The following is a 16770-nucleotide window of genomic DNA, read 5'->3' as shown; positions in this document are numbered from 1 at the left end:
CAATCTCTCGTTCATTCCAGAAGCGGATTTTTTTTCCCCACCGGAAAAAGAGGGGCCGGCGAGGCATTCGCGCTGCCCCCTGAAATCTAGGCTGGGGGAGGGCGGCTCACCAACGCCCCTCCCGTTTTCCTCTTCTTTCGGTCGGAGGAGAGAAAACGGCCGGCGCCGGGCGCGGACGGGAGCCTCGGGAAGCGGGACACACCCTCCCGTCAGCCCGCCCCCCGCCCGGCTGCGCGGCGCGGGGAGGCGGGGGCAGGCGCGAGGCGCGGGGCGGGCTGCGCGCGCGGAGGGCGCCGGCTGCGAGCCTCCGGGCGCCGAGGATGGCCGGCTGAGTCGTGCGGGATCCCGCGCGGGGCAGGATGATGCTCCTGAGGGGCGCCCGGACGCCGCGCCCGCGGTGGCTGCCGACCCTGGGGCCCGGAGCCCGAGTGCATCCGCGGCCGCGAACGCCGTCGCCTCAGGTGAGACAGAGCCCGGCTCCGGGGGCCGGGGGCGCTGGAAAAGTTTGCGTCGGGCGGCTTGGGCGGGAGCGAAAGCCGAGCGGCCGGCAAGTTCCCGGCGTTTCGCTGGCCCTCCGGCTCCGCGCGCGGGGGGACCCCGATAAGTGGGCGCCCGGGCCGCAGACGTGGGTGTCCAGGTCCCCGGCACCGTCACGCCCCGGGGCCGAGGGAAGGCGAGGCCGGGGCGGCGAGGACGAGCATCCCCTCCGCCAAGCTGGGGTGCGGGGACCCCAGGGCGGCGCCCCGGGGAGCAGCAGAACCTCTCCGGGAGGCGGTTTCTCCGCGGCTGCAACGCGCTCGGGAGGAAGTTTTCAGAGTCACTTTGCCGTTGGCTCGGGCGTGGGTGGCGAGAGGGGCTGCGAAAACGACCGAGCACGGGGCCTGTCCCGAGCGTGCACTGTGCTGGGAAAGTGAGATCGCCGGTCTGCGAGCCGCCGCCCCGCCCTTCTAAAGCGGGGAGGAAAACTCGCGTTTTGCTCCGAGACGCGGTGAATCACGAGTGTGTGTCGGTGAGTAACAGCTGGCCCGACACAGTTGCGGTGTGGCCTGTGTGGAACCGTTGCTTGGAGGAGGAGGAAGAGAGGGGAGGTGCCCTAGAAAAGACCGAGGTAGGGGGAAGCGCGGCGTGCACCTCGGGTTGGGATGGAGCCCCACAGGAGCCCTAACGGAGCCTGGTGAGGAAGGACCGCCCATTGGAAAGAGCCTTCCAGGTGCGTGTGGTTGCGGGGTGCCTGGTTTCTGAGGCTTAGTTCTCAGCCCCTCTTCCCCCAGTAGATGAGTTTCAGGTCCTTAAAGAGAAAAGTACGTTTAGCTGTGCAGTTTGCAAGAAAAACAAAAGGAGCCACGCCATCATCTTGTCACTTTCACTTCCTGTTTTTTTTTTCCCCCTCCAGCTATTTCAGGGCTTCGCAGTTTTGAATGTTGGAGGAAGTATTAAATACATATCTAAAATTCCTTCCCTGAGTGTTTGGGAGAGATCGAGGAAGGGCATTTTGCTACTAACACCCAGGAAAAGGAGCAGACTCCTTAAAATGATAGACTTAGTAGTAAATTGGAGAGCGGTGCTTCCCCTTTATGAAATTGTACTTTATTAGAAAGTGTTGCACTTCTTGGTCAGCAATAGACCAAACAGTGAAACAGCCCAACACAAGGAGCCGCCTTGACTCTACCACCATTTAAACATAAATGACTGATTCTGTTTTTTGTTAAGTTCATTTAACATCTGGGGTAAAGTTGTTGCAGAGCCCAAGGCTGGCTGAATTCCTCAGGTTATCCTCAAATTATCATCTCTAAGCCCCTTTCTCAGTATTTCCCACCTGATGCTGTTCTCACTAGTTGCTACTGCATGCCCCAGCAGGAATGTGGATTCCCTTTAAAAAAAGAAAGAAAGAAAGAAAATGATACAGTGGGGCTTATTAGGGTTAATCACAGGGGAAGAGTGATTAGTACTTTGCCTCTAGGTAATCATCTCAAGCCTTACATTGGCTCTTTTCTAATTTGCATATATTTGTTTTAAGTCTTGACGTCCTTGCTATTAAGTCAATTTACTGAACTTTAGAAGTGGAAATGCTTCCATCATTTTACTTGCTTCATAAAAGACCCCTGAAAGAAGAAAGACAAGCCTGTGAGTTTTTTCTTTATATGCTTGTTTGGAATCATACAATAAAGAAACTGACAGGGGCACCTGGATTTACTTCTTAAGCTGCTGCCTTTGGTTCAAGTCATGATCCCAGGGTCCTGGGATCAAATCCTGCATAGGGCTCCTTGCTCAGGGGGAAGCCTGCTTCTGCCTCTCCCACCCCCTTCTGCTTGTGTTCCCTCTCTTGCTGTCTCTATCTGGCAAATAAATAAATAAATAAATAAGAAAAAAACTGACAGATATCCTGGCCACTTAGGGTTAAACCATTCTCTGCAAATCATATTAACTGGCCATAAGGACATTTTTCATTCTAAAGTCTGTTTTGTGGTCTCTCCATTGATTATGAAGAGTCCTGTGACTAGAGAGAGTCATAAGAGATATGACTCTTGCCGCATTCAGACCCCTAGCATCCATGAAAACAGGAAAAACACACTCAGCAAAAGTGAAATTTGCAACCCCACAGCTCATAAAAATCTTAGCTTGTAAGGACTTGTCATTAATAATATCTCAGGTAAGCATTCCCAAATATATTTGACCTTTTCCGAAAGTATGGGTGTGCTTTACAGGAGGATTTGGTAATTTTGGAACATACACAGTTCTCATCCTTCATATGGTAGGTGAGTAACAGTCTGTCAGTATTTTGTGGGTGGAAAAACGTTTGTCAACATGGATACGTTTGGTATACCGGGATTGTTTTTTAAATTTGGAAGCGTAAGCAAGCAAGAGCATGTTGTGTTACCTTTCGCCAAGGCATGCCCCAGTGTCTAAGATCCCGTTCCAGTGTCAGCATCTCTGCCTGTCAGCAGCAGGCTGGCTGAGGCTGAGCTGTTGACAGGGCATCCATGGCACCTGCTGGCCTTTCTGTTCTGTAGGACACGGCTTTGAGTGATGATAGCGTCTGGTGAATTATCGCTAAACAGAAAGCCCTTATAATTGTGCCTTTCTTAATTTGGGTTTTCTGCTGCTTAGTTTGAGAAACTAACTCCCTGGTAGGATTTCAGGCCCCCCAGGACAGCATTTGAGTCCTTAAAGTTGGGTTTAAATCTTAAAAAAAAAAAAAAAAAAAAAAATCAAGTGTGCTTTGCAGAGAATTTGGGGTATGTGTGTTTTGTTTTGTTTTTAATATCTGGAAACAAAGCAATACATGTTTTCATCCCACCACCAAATGTTAATTTAGAAATTGTTTTTACCTTTTGAATTTAGGTCAGTCCCATTTGACACTTTCCTCCAATTCTACCTCTTGTGTTTGTAATTAGTGCACTGTATTCTGTAGTACTGGTTTCACAGCTCTCTCCCGAGGAGGGTGTTTAGTTGTAAGTTGGAGTTTGTACTTAGGCTATAGAAGACATTGGGGCAAAGTCATTCTAGACCAGTTTGTTAAATATTAAACATTACCATCTTCCCAGTGCTTAGGTATTAGTATTCGTGTTCGGTTTTTTATTTTTAGATTTTACTCTTCATTGCAATTTAACAAACACTATTTTATGGCAGACTGTTTTATGCTATTTTATGGCAGACTCTTATAAGCTAGAAAATAATTTTGTTTCTTAGCAGATAAGTATTTGTGGAATGAGGTCCCTCCCTGTGAGACTAAGGTAGAAAACCTGAGGAAATCTTGGTTGATCTGACAGCTCTATAAACTAAATGTGTTTAGGTCATAGAATAGAAATGAGCAGCTAATTTAGGTGATGGTGGGCGGTTGGGACATCTCAGTGCCACCTGGCCTTGCTGTCCCATTGTTCCCTGAACCAAGTCACTTGGTCTGTTTGGGCATGTTGTACTCCCTGTTGTACAAGGAGACTTGTCTCATTGGTCCCCAAAGCCCTTTACATCTTGAAAATTGCTGTTTTGTAGGGGCGCTTGGGTGGCTCAGTCGGTGAAGCGTCAGCCTTCAGGTCAGGTCATGATCCCAGGGTTCTGGGACTGGGATCTAGCCTTGAGTTGGGTTTCCTGCTCGGCAGAGTCTGCTTCTCCCTCCCCCTTCCCCTACCATGCTCTAGCTCTCTCACAAATAAATAAATAGAACCTTAAAAAAAGAGAGAGAATTGTTATTTTGTGGGGCACCTGGTTGTTTGCTCAGTTGGTTAAGCCTCTGCCTTTGGCTCAGGTCATGATCCCAGGGTCCTAGTATTGAGCTCCACTTTGGGCTCTCTGCTCAGCAGGGAGCCTGCTTTTCTCTCTCCTGTTCGCTCTGCTTGTGCTTGCCCCCTCTCTCTCTGTGAAATTAATAAATATTAAAAGAAAAGAAAAGAAAAGAAAACTGTCATTGTGTAATTTTACCAGGGAATGTAAATAGTATTGAATAAAGTATCGTCAGTTGTCGGAATGGTTGTCTTACTGGCTGAACAATCCTGTTTTATGATCTCAGGCTAGAGTGGCAGCTCTACCTTGTGGTTTCAGTAACTGTTTTCCCTTTGAAAAGGCATTGAAATTTATTTGATTGGGTAAGCATGTCAGAACAGATTAAGTCTTGCTCTGATACTTCTTTCTGTCATTAGCAGTGTTTTCATCTGTGAAATGTTGCTTATTCAAGAGTATCTAGCATTAGAGCCCTAAAACCATTACATAATAGATATTGTGAGCTAACCTGTGGGCTGAAAACCCATAGGTAATAAACAGTGTTCTCTTAGCCATATTCCAGAAATATCTTCTTTTTTAAAAAAAATCTCATTTAATTCACCACAGTATGAATTTTCCCGTTTTTTAAAAAACAAATACCAATTCTCTGTTCTCTGAGCTGTATGGTTCGGACTGCATGGGATTCCTCACCCAAATGTTCTTCATGAATTTTCCAGATTAGGATACCTTTTAAAAAACATGGTAGCCTGTTAAAAGGTGCCCTTTAAGAGGACTCCCAGAAGAAATTGCTGTCTAGTCTTAGTATTCAGGTCTTTGTTTCTCCTGCCCAGATGCTGGGTTTAGTGTACCGGCAGTGAAATGAGTGCATGGCCAGGCTTTTCTCCCTGTGCACTGGCTCCCAGAAATCCTAGGGTCAGATTTTCAATCCACCTTTTAACAAATGTAAAATGATCAGCATTTTATGTGTTTCATAAGGAATGAACGAAACTCATGGTTTCATCATCTCTGCCTTCATTTTTATCTCCATTCACATCCTCACCCATTTTTCTGGAGTTGTCTTTTAATGGGAAAATGTGGTGCATAAATAACATTTTGTTCTTGTTTTAAAGATTTTATCTATCTGAGAGAGCACAGGTGGGGGAAGAGACAGAGGGAGAAGCAGGCTTCCCATTGAACAGAGAGCCTGACATGGGACCAGTTCCCAAGACCCTGGGATTGTGATCTGAGCCGAAGGCAGACGCTTCACTAACAGAGCCACCCAGGTGCCTCCATAGATAAGGTTTTAAGAGATTAAAGAAATCAACTTTTGGTGTTTGAACAAATATGTTCTAAGTAGTTAATTGAGAAAGTGTGGGAAACCAGCGTCTGCCTTCCCTGCAGTCTCCTAGGTGCTTCTTCGCCCATAGGAATTGGATATTGATTGGATTGAATTGATTGGATAATCAATAAATATTGATTGGATTGAATTGAGCTGCTGTAAGAATCTAGATGCTGTGGTTCTCTCTTTTTGATTGAGTTGTAATTGACATGTATGGTTTTGTCTTAAATGAGGTGAAGTTGTTTACTCGCCATCTTTTTTCCTTCTTACTACTCTAACCTGTCCTAAATCTTATTTCTTTGCTACCTCAGCTATCCTTACCTGACTTGCAATCTAGTTTGGGTCAACTACCAAGGCCTAGAAATCTCTTTATTCTCAGAGTTTCCTATTCCATTACTCCTAAATGATGTTATGTGATTGTACATCATGATTTTTACCTTAGATGTAGCTTCATTATAAAAGGAATAGAGAGCACTGCAGTCCAGGCTTTTGTTTGGCTTTTGGGGATAATTATATATATAAATAAATAAGTAAATAAATATATATATATATATATTATATATGTATTTTAATCTGGGAGAGAGAGAGAGTGTGCACCTGTGTGTGCATAAACGGGGAGGGGGGGTGGATCTGGGGTGGGGTGGGGAGAAGCAGGCTCCCCGCTGAGCAAGTAGCCTGATACGGAACTTGATCTTGATCGGAGGACCCTGGCATCATGACCTGAGCTGAAGGCAGATGCTTAACTGACTGAGACACCCAGGCAGGGATAATTAGGTTTCTATTCAGGATTCACAATACTGGTAAGAAATGATGAATGAAATCTGCACTCTAAACAAAGTTTACTGAAGAGAATTTCTCTCAGTAGATTTCAGGGCAAGAGATAGGGAGACATGGAAAGAGCAACGAGGGATGAAGCCGGAGTTGAAACATCTATAGCCTTTGAGCAGAAACAAGAAGAGACAGGGAACATTAAACCTCCTATCAAGAAATGGATAGGTGCACAGAGCTTTATTGTGGCAAACTTTAGGGAAGAAAAAGACTTCCCGATTGGCAAGGGTCATCCCACAAGTAGGTGTTGTACCTGAGGGTCTTCTGGTACTTACTAGATGGAATAAATGGTTTATGACATTGCTGTGAACACAGTGGTAATCTCATTATATTTAATTCCACTGGGAACTCTCAATTGTTTTGTTGTGGGAATGCTTTTATATTGAACACATTGCTCAAATCACATTTCTGGGACTTGATGATTTAGCTTATTTTTAACCTCTTAGGCATAATGGTAAATAAATGTCCTGAATCTGGTTGGAGGAAGGAAGAAGTTGGTCTTTCTGACAAGCCCTTGTTCTTTTTCTGACCGCGCGGATGTGTGTGTTCATGTGTGGCTGTCTCTTGTTAAATATTTTGTTTTTGGTATGAATTTCCCCAGTAGGCTGAGTAGGTTATTTGAAGAGAGGATTTTAAAAGGTGTTTGACGAATAACTGCTCTTTGCACCAGTAATGCAGCTGAAATATAAGTGTACATTTTTATTAGAGAGGCTGACAGTATTGTGACTATAAACCTGAAAATACATTGTTTTAGAAACTGTCTGCAAACATTTCAACATAGCACTGGCTCTCTAAGCCCTTGCTAGAGGATATTTGTGATGACACTTTACAGTCTGATGACTCATTTTTGCAAGTCTGCTTTGAGAATGTTTCAAATAATATATAATAAAGCAATTTCCACTTTTCAGGAGAAAGTATGGTTTCTTTTGACCTTGTAAATTATCCTTTTATGGGTTGGTTATTCATGAAACCAAGGCAAGAAAGCTTTAAAACAAGCTACAGTTGATCTAGAAATCCAGTGGCCTTATCTCTTCCGTCCCACTTTGTACTTGGTGCCTTCCGTGTCCTATAATTAGTGTCTGTGATGTCCCCTAGGTAGCATTGGACACCCCCCCCCCCATCACCTACCCTTCTTCACTCTCCTGAGTTCTGCATTTCCCCCAAGGCTGAGTTCCAGTACCCACCCACCCGCTGTTGCAGATCCCCATTTTGCTGAGGTCCCCAGGTCTGTGCCACCAGAAGTAACCACATTATTTTCCCCCTCCCGCAGCACTTATGCATCCCACTGTGTGTTCTAGCTGTGCTCGTGTGGTTTTCCCAGCTGGATTTACTCAGCACTTTGGGGTCAGAACTCTTTCTTCTCACCTCACATGGCCTCTGCCCTGCCCCAGTAGGTGCATAGTATATGCTTGTCAGGTAGAGGGAGAGTGGATGGATGAGCAAGAACTAAATATCACAGAGTTCCTTAACGGTGGCTCTCTTCAGGTCTTACCTTCTTGATTTCCTCCTCTTCACTTCACCCAGATGGGCACACCTGAAGCATTCTTCCCTACTTTTTGTGATATGAGCCATGAATAATTGAAGATTTTTTAAAAAGTTAATAAAAATAATCTTTATGTGTTGTATTTTCCATTAAAAGAAAGCAGCAATCTTAAATGACAGTTTGATTAGTTTTATTTAATTAATTAATAATTTTTTAAAAAAGATTTATTTGACACACACACACAGAGCACAAGCAGGCAGAGAGAAAGGGTGGGGAAAGCAGGCTCCCTGCTGAGCAGAAAGCCTGATGCAGGTCTTGATCCCAGGACCCTGAAATCATGACCTGAGCCAATGGCAGAAGCTTAACCCTTTGAGCCATCCAAGCGGCCTAGTTTGGTTAGTTTCATTTCAGATAAGCTTTCAAATCAGGAGTTTTAAAGGATGTGATTAACATAATCTGATGAAGCATAAGTTAAGGAGAGCCTGGTGTGTAAGGGTGTGCGTTTTCTTGGCTTGTTTTTTTTTTTCTTTTATTGAGGGATATGACCTGCCACATTATATTCATTCCAGGTGTGCAACATAAATGATTTGGTATTTGTATATGTGTTATAAAACAAGCACCATGATAGGTCTAGTGAACATCTATCACCATACACAGTTACAGAAGGCTTTTTTCTTGTGATGGGATCTTTTTTTAAGATTTACTCTTAGGGGTGCCTGGGTGGCTCAGTGGGTTAAAGCCTCTCTGCCTTTGGCTGGGGTTGTGATCCCAGGGTCCTGGGATCGAGCCCCGAGTCGGACTCTCTGCTCAGCGGAGAGCCTGCTTCCTCCCCTCTCTCTCTCTCTGCCTGCCTCTCTGCCCACTTGTGATCTCTGTCTGTCAAATAAATAAATAAAATCTTAAAAAAAAAAAAAAAAAAGATTTACTCTCTTAGCAACTTTCAAATACGCAATACAGGGTTATTAACTATGGTCGCCATGCTGTTCCCTATGAGTTACTTCCCTCTGATACGAATTTTTATAACTGGAAGTCTATTTTTTGACCATCTTCACCCATTTCTGGCAAGCACCCATCTGTTCTCTGTATCTATGAGCGTGGTTTTTTGTTTTTTTGTTTTTGTTTTTTCGACTCTTCTTGGTATTTGTCTTTCTCCGTCTCACCTGTTTCACTTAGCATAATGTCCTCAATGTCTACCCATGTTACTGCAGATGGCAAGATTTCATTCTTTTTTATGGCTGGATAATATTCCATTGTGTGTATACACCACGTTTTCTTTATCCATTCATCTTTCGATGTACACTTAGGTTGTTTTCTGTATCTTGGCTATTGTAAGTAATGTTGCCGTGAACTTGGGGGGTGCATAAATCTCTTCAGGTTAGCGGTTTTGGGTTTTTTTTTTGGCTAAATACCCAGAAGTGGAATTGCTGAGTCATACGGTAGTCCTGTTTTTAATTTTTTGAGGAATCTCCAGTTCTGTTTTCTATAGTGGCTACACCAGTTTATATTCCCACCAACCGTGCACAAGAGTTCCCTTTTCTTCACCTTCTTGTTGACACTTATTCTTTTTTGATGATAGTCTTTGCTGTTCTGAAAGTGTGGTGTTGATTTAGGAGGATTGTTACATGTGAGTTCCAATTCTGTGGGAGAAGTAACCTGAGCAGTGAAGACTTGGATAAGGAGTGTTTAAGAAGCAGTGGTTCAGCATGAGCATTTAGTCCCAATGGGTTTGTTTATCTTGGGAGTTGCCATTAAACCATGGCTACCATCTGCCTTTAATCTGAATCCACTGTTAGAACGCAGTCTGTGTTTATACACTGTTTTTCCTTTTCCTTTCCCAAATCATTTTCTAAATGAATTTTCTATTATCTCTATTGGTGAGAATAAGCTACAGGATTCAGCTTTTGCTGACATCAAAGGCCCAACAGTAACTAAACACAGTTTTTAAGCCATTTTTTTTCTCTCTAGGAAATGGTTCTGAGGTGAATTTTTTAGGTCAGCCCTAGCTCTGACTCCACACAGTTATTTTTTAGGTCAGCCCTAGCTCTGCTCACACAGTGATTCAGGGACCCTTTTCTCTGTCATCATCAGCATGTGGCTTCCAAAGTCAAAGGACTGTGGGGTTGTTTTGATTTGTTTTGTTTTTGTACTTGTAAAGTGTTAATAGGCGAGGTTGGTGATGTCACATAACACCCATACTCACATTTGTTGAATATTTCATTGGCTATGTCAGATGGCTACATTTGGCTACAAGGGGCCTGGGAGAATGTAGTCCTGGCAGGGAGCCACAGTCTGGCTGAAATTGATTAACGTGGAAGAAGAGAGATGGATTTCCACTGACATTTAGCTGTTTCTGCTGCCAGCCCCTTGGCCAGAAACAGGAGAGTTTTGTATTTTGTGGGCACTGAATTTCCAAGGCTCTGTTGAACTTTTGTTCAACAGCAATAGATGTTTGCAGGGAAGCTTTATTTCTTTCTGGAAAACTTAAAAAGGTAATGGTGGAAATGCAGCATTTTTAATTTGGGCTAGAACAGGAACATTTGACACCTTGTTAGGTTCATTATAAGCTGCCCTCCGGGCGGAAGCTTAATAGGAAAGGGTGTAATCTCACTTGTACACTGTGAGGTAAGGAAGGGAAATAAGTTCTGATGGTTCAATTAGAAGCTGAAGCCAGAATTCAAGTTTATGCACTGACACTTGATAAAGAGGAAAGAAAAGTAGAAGATGCTGACAGTATGGTTTTAGGGAAGGACTTCTTTTCGAGGAATTGTGATGATTAGTAGGTAAAAATTATAAAAGTACTATGCATATCTAGGATATGAATTTAATTGCATTTTTTAGGCTAGCCTGTTAGAAATATGGTCTAATAGAGGGAATTTTTTTTGTTTTAAAGAGCAATCTTAATTGGATACTTAGGATTGTTGAAAGATGCTGTGTTTTAGGATGAAATATAGCTTAGTATATAACATACTGAGAATAATCCACTGTAATTGAGGTTATGTTCAGAAAGTTTTTTATTCATATGGTTTTGTATAATGCCTCCTCATCACGTTATTTACTTAATCACCTTTCTTTGGCTTATACACTAGCTTTTTAATTTTAATTTGTCAGGCTTGGATATCACTGTTGATCATTTTTTAGGTTTGTTTTTTAAGTTTTATTTACTTAAAAGAAAAAAGTTTTATTTCAGTAATCTCTACACCCGGCATGGGGCTCGAACTCTTCACAGCCGCCTCTGAGATTGAGAGTGCCCTTCCGACTCAGCCAGCCGGGCACTCCCACTGTTAATCAGTCTTGAATGCATTACTTTGATTAATTTGGAGATAGAAGAAATGTTTTCCTTTCCCATTGCTTTTCATGTCCTTTAGTGTAATTACTGTTTTATATCATGAAATGGCCAGATTATAATACTCATGTGTGCCTTGAACTTGGACACTATATTGAAACATTAATACTTGAAACATTAATAAGGCTTTAATGAAACAGCTGTCTAAAGGGCTTATTATATATGTGTATATATACACATATATATATAGTATCTACATTGTATACTATATATTATATATGTGTACATATATAATGTATATATACACATATTATATATATACACACATATGTATATGTACATTATATATGTACATTATATATATGTACACATATATTATATATAATGTATATATGTGTATATATACACATATATGTGTATATATACACATATATAATATATAGTATACAATGTGGATTATGTAGAAAACACATGTAATTGGAAATACATAATAACTACTATCACTGATCTGAACATATTATTAATGGTGCCTGTGCCTTAGCTCAGCATTGTTACAACATGAACGACCATCCTAGGTCCTGTGGAATTCGTTTTTTCTGGAGACTTCTTACTCTCATCTGGGCTTGGTAAGCATGTATCAACCCTAGAAGAAAGCAAGTCTGTCTCAGTGGGGAAAAAGGTCTAGGATGAGTGTGACTCCTTAGTGTCTGAGGGAGAGTGAAACATCCCAATTCTGACAAGCTGTAGTCCCTTACATTGTGTCAGGACTCAGTCTGGCTGCATCCTGCGTCAGGGCGTTGCGGGTGTTGCGGTTCCTCTCTGAGTCAGTACGTTAGAAGGGACACTGGCAAGCTACAGGGAGGGAGGTGCCTCCAGAAGAAGATTAAGATGTTGGGGATTTCTACAGAAGATGATTAAAAGGGCCAGATATTGTTAATCTGGTGAAAAGAAGGCAAGGAGAAGCAAATATTGGTGTTCACATATCTAAGAAGATTTCTTGAGAAAGAAAGTTGTATTCTTATGTTGCTTTAGAGTGAGGAAATCACACCTGAGATTGGGCAGACCAGGTGGGCAGAGCTCAGCTCCGTTTAAGAAACTATTTGTATCTATTCTGGCTATTCATGAGAACAGACCTTTTAAATTCTAGAAGAACTTGGGCAGATGCCAAAGAAGGTCTTCTCAGTGAATGCTGCAGACCAGAGCTAGGAAGCAGAGCCTTTTCCTCCTCCAGTTTCTTTCTAGTGCCCCCTACTGACAAAACTTTAGTGCCTATCAGCAGAGGAAAATTATTTAAAGGGCCCAGATCCATTTTCACAGAGAAGTAAAAAAGGATGAATTTGGAGCTTACTGGGAGTTGATAACCATCACAGGTGGGATGAGGTACCTGTGCAGTACTGGAAAGTGACAGCTGCTCTCATGGGCATGGCCAACATGGTAAGGCGAAGGTGGAGGGGGGGACAAGAGGCCAAACCATGGCTGGGGTACTGGTTAAATGGGTGGTAATTTTGGGTATGATAGAGTACTCATCGTCTAGATCAGAAATCAAGGAAGCAGCACTTGACTGTTCCAGGAAACACAGTCCAACCTACAGAGGAACAGATACAACGGCTTCAGAAAAGAAAAGGAGACTTAGAAGTGCATGAAGAAGTTAGAGCAAAGGGTGGATGATTGAGAAGCCAGAAAGTAGGCTTGAGAAGAGTTTGTTGGGAACTGGTTCAGGTCAAGGTCAGAATGAGAGGTCAGCTGAGATCACCTATACAGTTCCTTTAATTTTTAACGTTCTGTGAGGTCACTTAGGTATTCCATCTTTGATATCCTCTGCAGAGTCAGAAGCTGCTTAAGTCTGGAGATTGATAAACTTAGCTAAAAATTAATCAGTATCTCTTGTTGTCCACTCCTCGCAGTCTGTCTTCACTACCAACAAAAACCTTTGGATTGTTAGAGTTTAATGAATATTTCGTTGTGGTGGTTTGTGTTTTGGCCCTTGATGTAATATTCTTTCTGTAAAGGTTTGGTTTTGGATGTTTGCTGTGAGTTCTTGCCTGGAGGTCACCCACCCAGGTGTGCTGCTCCTAACTGTTGTCCATCTGAGCTGAAGCACAGATCTTCTCCTAACAAGTGAAAGCTCTTTTTCCCATAGGAAATTCACTTTCATGAATCCGGGCAGTTTCATTTAATTAGTTTTCCATTTAGTGGGACTGTGCCACGTTTAATTAGTGAAGTCTGAAATTATGCCGTGACTAAGCATTGTCATCAACAGTTGTTGTTATGCCTGCAATTGTATGAAAACATCCAAGTCTGACCTCTCGGAGAGAAGTTCTATTACTCGAATGTACTTTTGAACTGAATTAGGATGAAATATCCTAATACTGTATTCATAATTCTTATTTTTTATTTTTATTTTAAAAAATACTTATTTACTTGAGAGAGAGACACAGGGAGAGAGGGAACACAAGCAGGGGGAGTGAAAAAGGAGAAGCAGGCTTTCCACTGAGCAGGGAGCCTGATTCGGGGCTTGATCCCAGGACCCTGGGATCATGACCTGAGCCAAAGGCAGCCGCCTAACAACTGAGCACCCAGGCACCCCTAATTCTGCTTATTTTAAACTATTAGATAGATATTAGAAAAGGGTTTTCACAGGCATGACAGTGAGCGTTAAAATGATTTTAACATAGCAATGTATTGGTTTTGAAACTTCAGAAAACATCTTTGTGGTCTCTGCTAGTCATCTTTTTCAGGTGTCTTCCCTGCTCTTATTGGACATCTTAGTGGGACATGACAGCCTTTAGCTGGTCCACCTGACCCAGGAATTTGGAATGGGGTTTAGGGTTGCCATCCCTGTTGGCTGCTCTTCTGAATAGTGGAATTCACTTGGAGGTGGGTAGTGATCATTTTCTATGTTGTGGACTAGGAAGCAGTGAAAATCATTTTGTGGTGATAAAGCAGAATGACACTGACGTGTAGACAAAAGGAGAAATGAAATACGGGTCAAGAGGACTCACCAGCCTCATCATGACACTCCAGTCCCTGGTCCTTTCCCAAGGTGTAATTACATCTTTCCATTGAGTCTCCATGAGAGATGCCCCTTAGCCCTTAGACTAAATTCCCTCCTTGCTTAAGCTAAGTTAAGTAGATGTTTGTTCCTTTCATCGAAATAGCACATACATACGTGAAGATCATTCAGACTTATTTTTTAAAAATCCGCTAAGATCTCAGGAGAGAAATGGGTAAAGGGCATAAGTGATTCTCAGAAAAGGAGGTTAAAAATGCTTACTAAACATATGAAAAATAATAAGCGTCACTGATAATCAAATAAGATTAAACACAGGGGCACCTGAGTGGCTCAGTGGGTTAAAACCTCTGCCTTCCACTCAGGTCATAATCTCAGGGTCCTGGTATCGAGCCCCACATTGGTTTCTCTGCTCAGCGTGGAGCCTGCTTTCTTCTCTCTCTCTCTCAGCCTGCCTCTCTGCCTACTTGTGATCTCTGTCACATAAATAAGTAAAACCTTTAAAAAGAAAGAGTAAAAACAACGGGCAGGGATATATTTTCTCCTTCGAATTGGCAGAGAAAAACAATACTGGAAGTGTAAAGCATGTCATGATGTAGAACTGATGTGGACTGCTAGTCAGAGTGTAAAGTGATTGTGTAATTCAGAATCCCAACAGGAAACAGATGGCTCAGTCAGATAAGGATAATCAGAAGAGAGTTTATCCAAAAGGACTGTGTGCATAGGGGTGTGGATACAGGGGAACAGCCAGAGATGGGGCAATAAGCCTGGGCTGGTAGCAGGGGGTCAGGGAACGTGGACCCAAGACCACCTTGAGGGGAGTAGGAACCATCCCCTTAGTTGAAGGACCCAGCTAGATTGTCACTCATAACTTATTTCCTTATTGTTCCTTCAAACATTAACATTCATTGAATTGCAAAATTCTGTCTTTCTGGTCCAGGTGAGACTTTATGTGCTTTAGTAAATCATTTTTAATGATGAAGCTGATGTTTTTCAAAGTCTAGCCTCTAGGTTTTTTTTTTTTTTTTTCTGCCAGCTGTTATTGGAGTCCCTGCTCCTTTTTTCTTTTTTTTTGGTTGATAATCTGTGTGATGATGGCTAATATCTAGCCTGTGCTAGACACTGCTGTCAGCTCTTTCCTCACTCTCTCATTTAGTCCCCCGTACTGGTGTCCCAGGAGATGGTGCCCCCTGTTTACTGATTACTGGAGGCAGCCGCTGAGGCTTGAACCTGACCTGTGGCTTCTCAGGCTTACGCTCCCCAGCAGCCACTGCTTTTATTGTTGAGGAAAGTTCTCTCTCACTTTGAAAAAAGAAAATTATAAGGGAGCATTTTTTCAGGGTTTGGGTGTGCTGATTCATTTGAAGAAGAGCTTCTGACATTGCTAAAATGTGATTGTTTCGTAGTCTGAAATGGATATTTGAATTTTATAACAGCTGTGAGATTAAATTTTGAAGTGTACCACAAAATTGACCCAGCTGTACCAGTTTCATATGGAAACTTATTTATAGTGAAGAAGTATGTTTTCTAAAACCTTTTTTTAAAGGTTTCCAAGTAAATACATTGGAAGTGTATTCCAATACATTTCATTGAAATAAAGCTCCAATAAAATTGCTTTTTTTTCCCCTCCAAAAGAAGCAGTTGCTTTCAAAAGAGGAGATTAACATTTATTAATTAAAAGAGACTTCAGTTGTTCAAACTCAGTCAGTGCTCAGTTGTGAGTTCAGATAATCCAAGAACATTGGGCAAGAACTTTGAAAGACAATTTGGGTCTGCATACTATTTTGTAGCAAGATTATAGCAAAATCAGAGTTAAGCTTGTATATAGCTGTCTCTTGTCACTTAAAATCTATCCACATCCCCCCACCCAACTGACGATAGTCCAGTGTCTTTTTTTTTTTTTTTTAAGATTTTATTTATTATTTGACAGAGAGACATAGAGAGGGAATACAAGCAAGGGGAGTGGGAGAGGGAGAAGCAGGCTTCCCGCTGAGCAGGGAACCCGATGTGGGGTTTGATCCCAGGACCCTGGGATCATGATCCAAGCCAAAGGCAGATACTCACCGGCTGAGCCATCCTGGCACCCCAGGCCAGTGTCTTAAAAATTTTTTTAAAAATATTTATTTGTTTGTTTGACAGAGGGTGTGAGCACACACAAGCAAGGGGGACAGGGAGAGGGAGAGGGGGAAGCAGGGAGCCCGACATGGGGCTTGGTCCCAGGACCCCAAGATCATGACCTGAGCCCGAGGCAAATGCTTAACCAACTGAGCCACCCAGGTGTCCCGAAAATAGTCCAGTCTCTTAAATTTTAAAGTTATTCCCTTAAGTGATCATAAAATAATACTTAGTAATATAGTTCTGGAACTCTGAAGATGGTTGATATGTGAAAATTTGATAAAATCATTAAGAATAACTTACTGCCTGGGGCACCTGGGTGGCTCAGCGGGTTAAAGCCGCTGCCTTCGGCTCAGGTCATGATCCCAGGGTCCTGGGATCGAGCCCCGCATCGGGCTCTCTGCTCAGCAGGAAGCCTGCTTCCTCCTCTCTCTCTGCCTGCCTCTCTGCCTACTTGTGATCTCTCTCTGTCAAATAAATAAATAAATAAATAATCTTTAAAAAAAAAAAAAAAA

The 16770-nt window shown here is 42.6% G+C and overlaps 1 protein-coding gene across 2 annotated transcripts in view; it reads left to right on the top strand.

Annotated features, from left to right (window-relative positions):
* The first annotated feature begins 237 nt into the window (after nucleotides 1-237).
* Nucleotides 238-16770, top strand: part of MCUB (mitochondrial calcium uniporter dominant negative subunit beta) — a 96095-nt gene continuing 79562 nt past the window's right edge. Inside the window, exon 1 of one of the 2 annotated variants that reach the window (XM_013053992.2) lies at nucleotides 238-461. In XM_013053992.2, coding sequence (XP_012909446.1) covers nucleotides 360-461 — 102 coding nt within the window. In that variant the 5' untranslated portion in view covers nucleotides 238-359. Of the gene's footprint in view, nucleotides 462-758; nucleotides 1010-16770 lie in introns of those variants that run through there. The other variant, XM_013053995.2, reaches the window with a different exon arrangement.

This window comes from Mustela putorius, unplaced genomic scaffold (assembly GCF_011764305.1).
Source record: "Mustela putorius furo isolate JIRA1106 unplaced genomic scaffold, ASM1176430v1.1 tig00000868_pilon_pilon_pilon, whole genome shotgun sequence".
Classification (NCBI taxonomy): Eukaryota; Metazoa; Chordata; class Mammalia; order Carnivora; family Mustelidae; genus Mustela; species Mustela putorius.
This window is presented reverse-complemented; position numbering and strand designations above follow the sequence as displayed.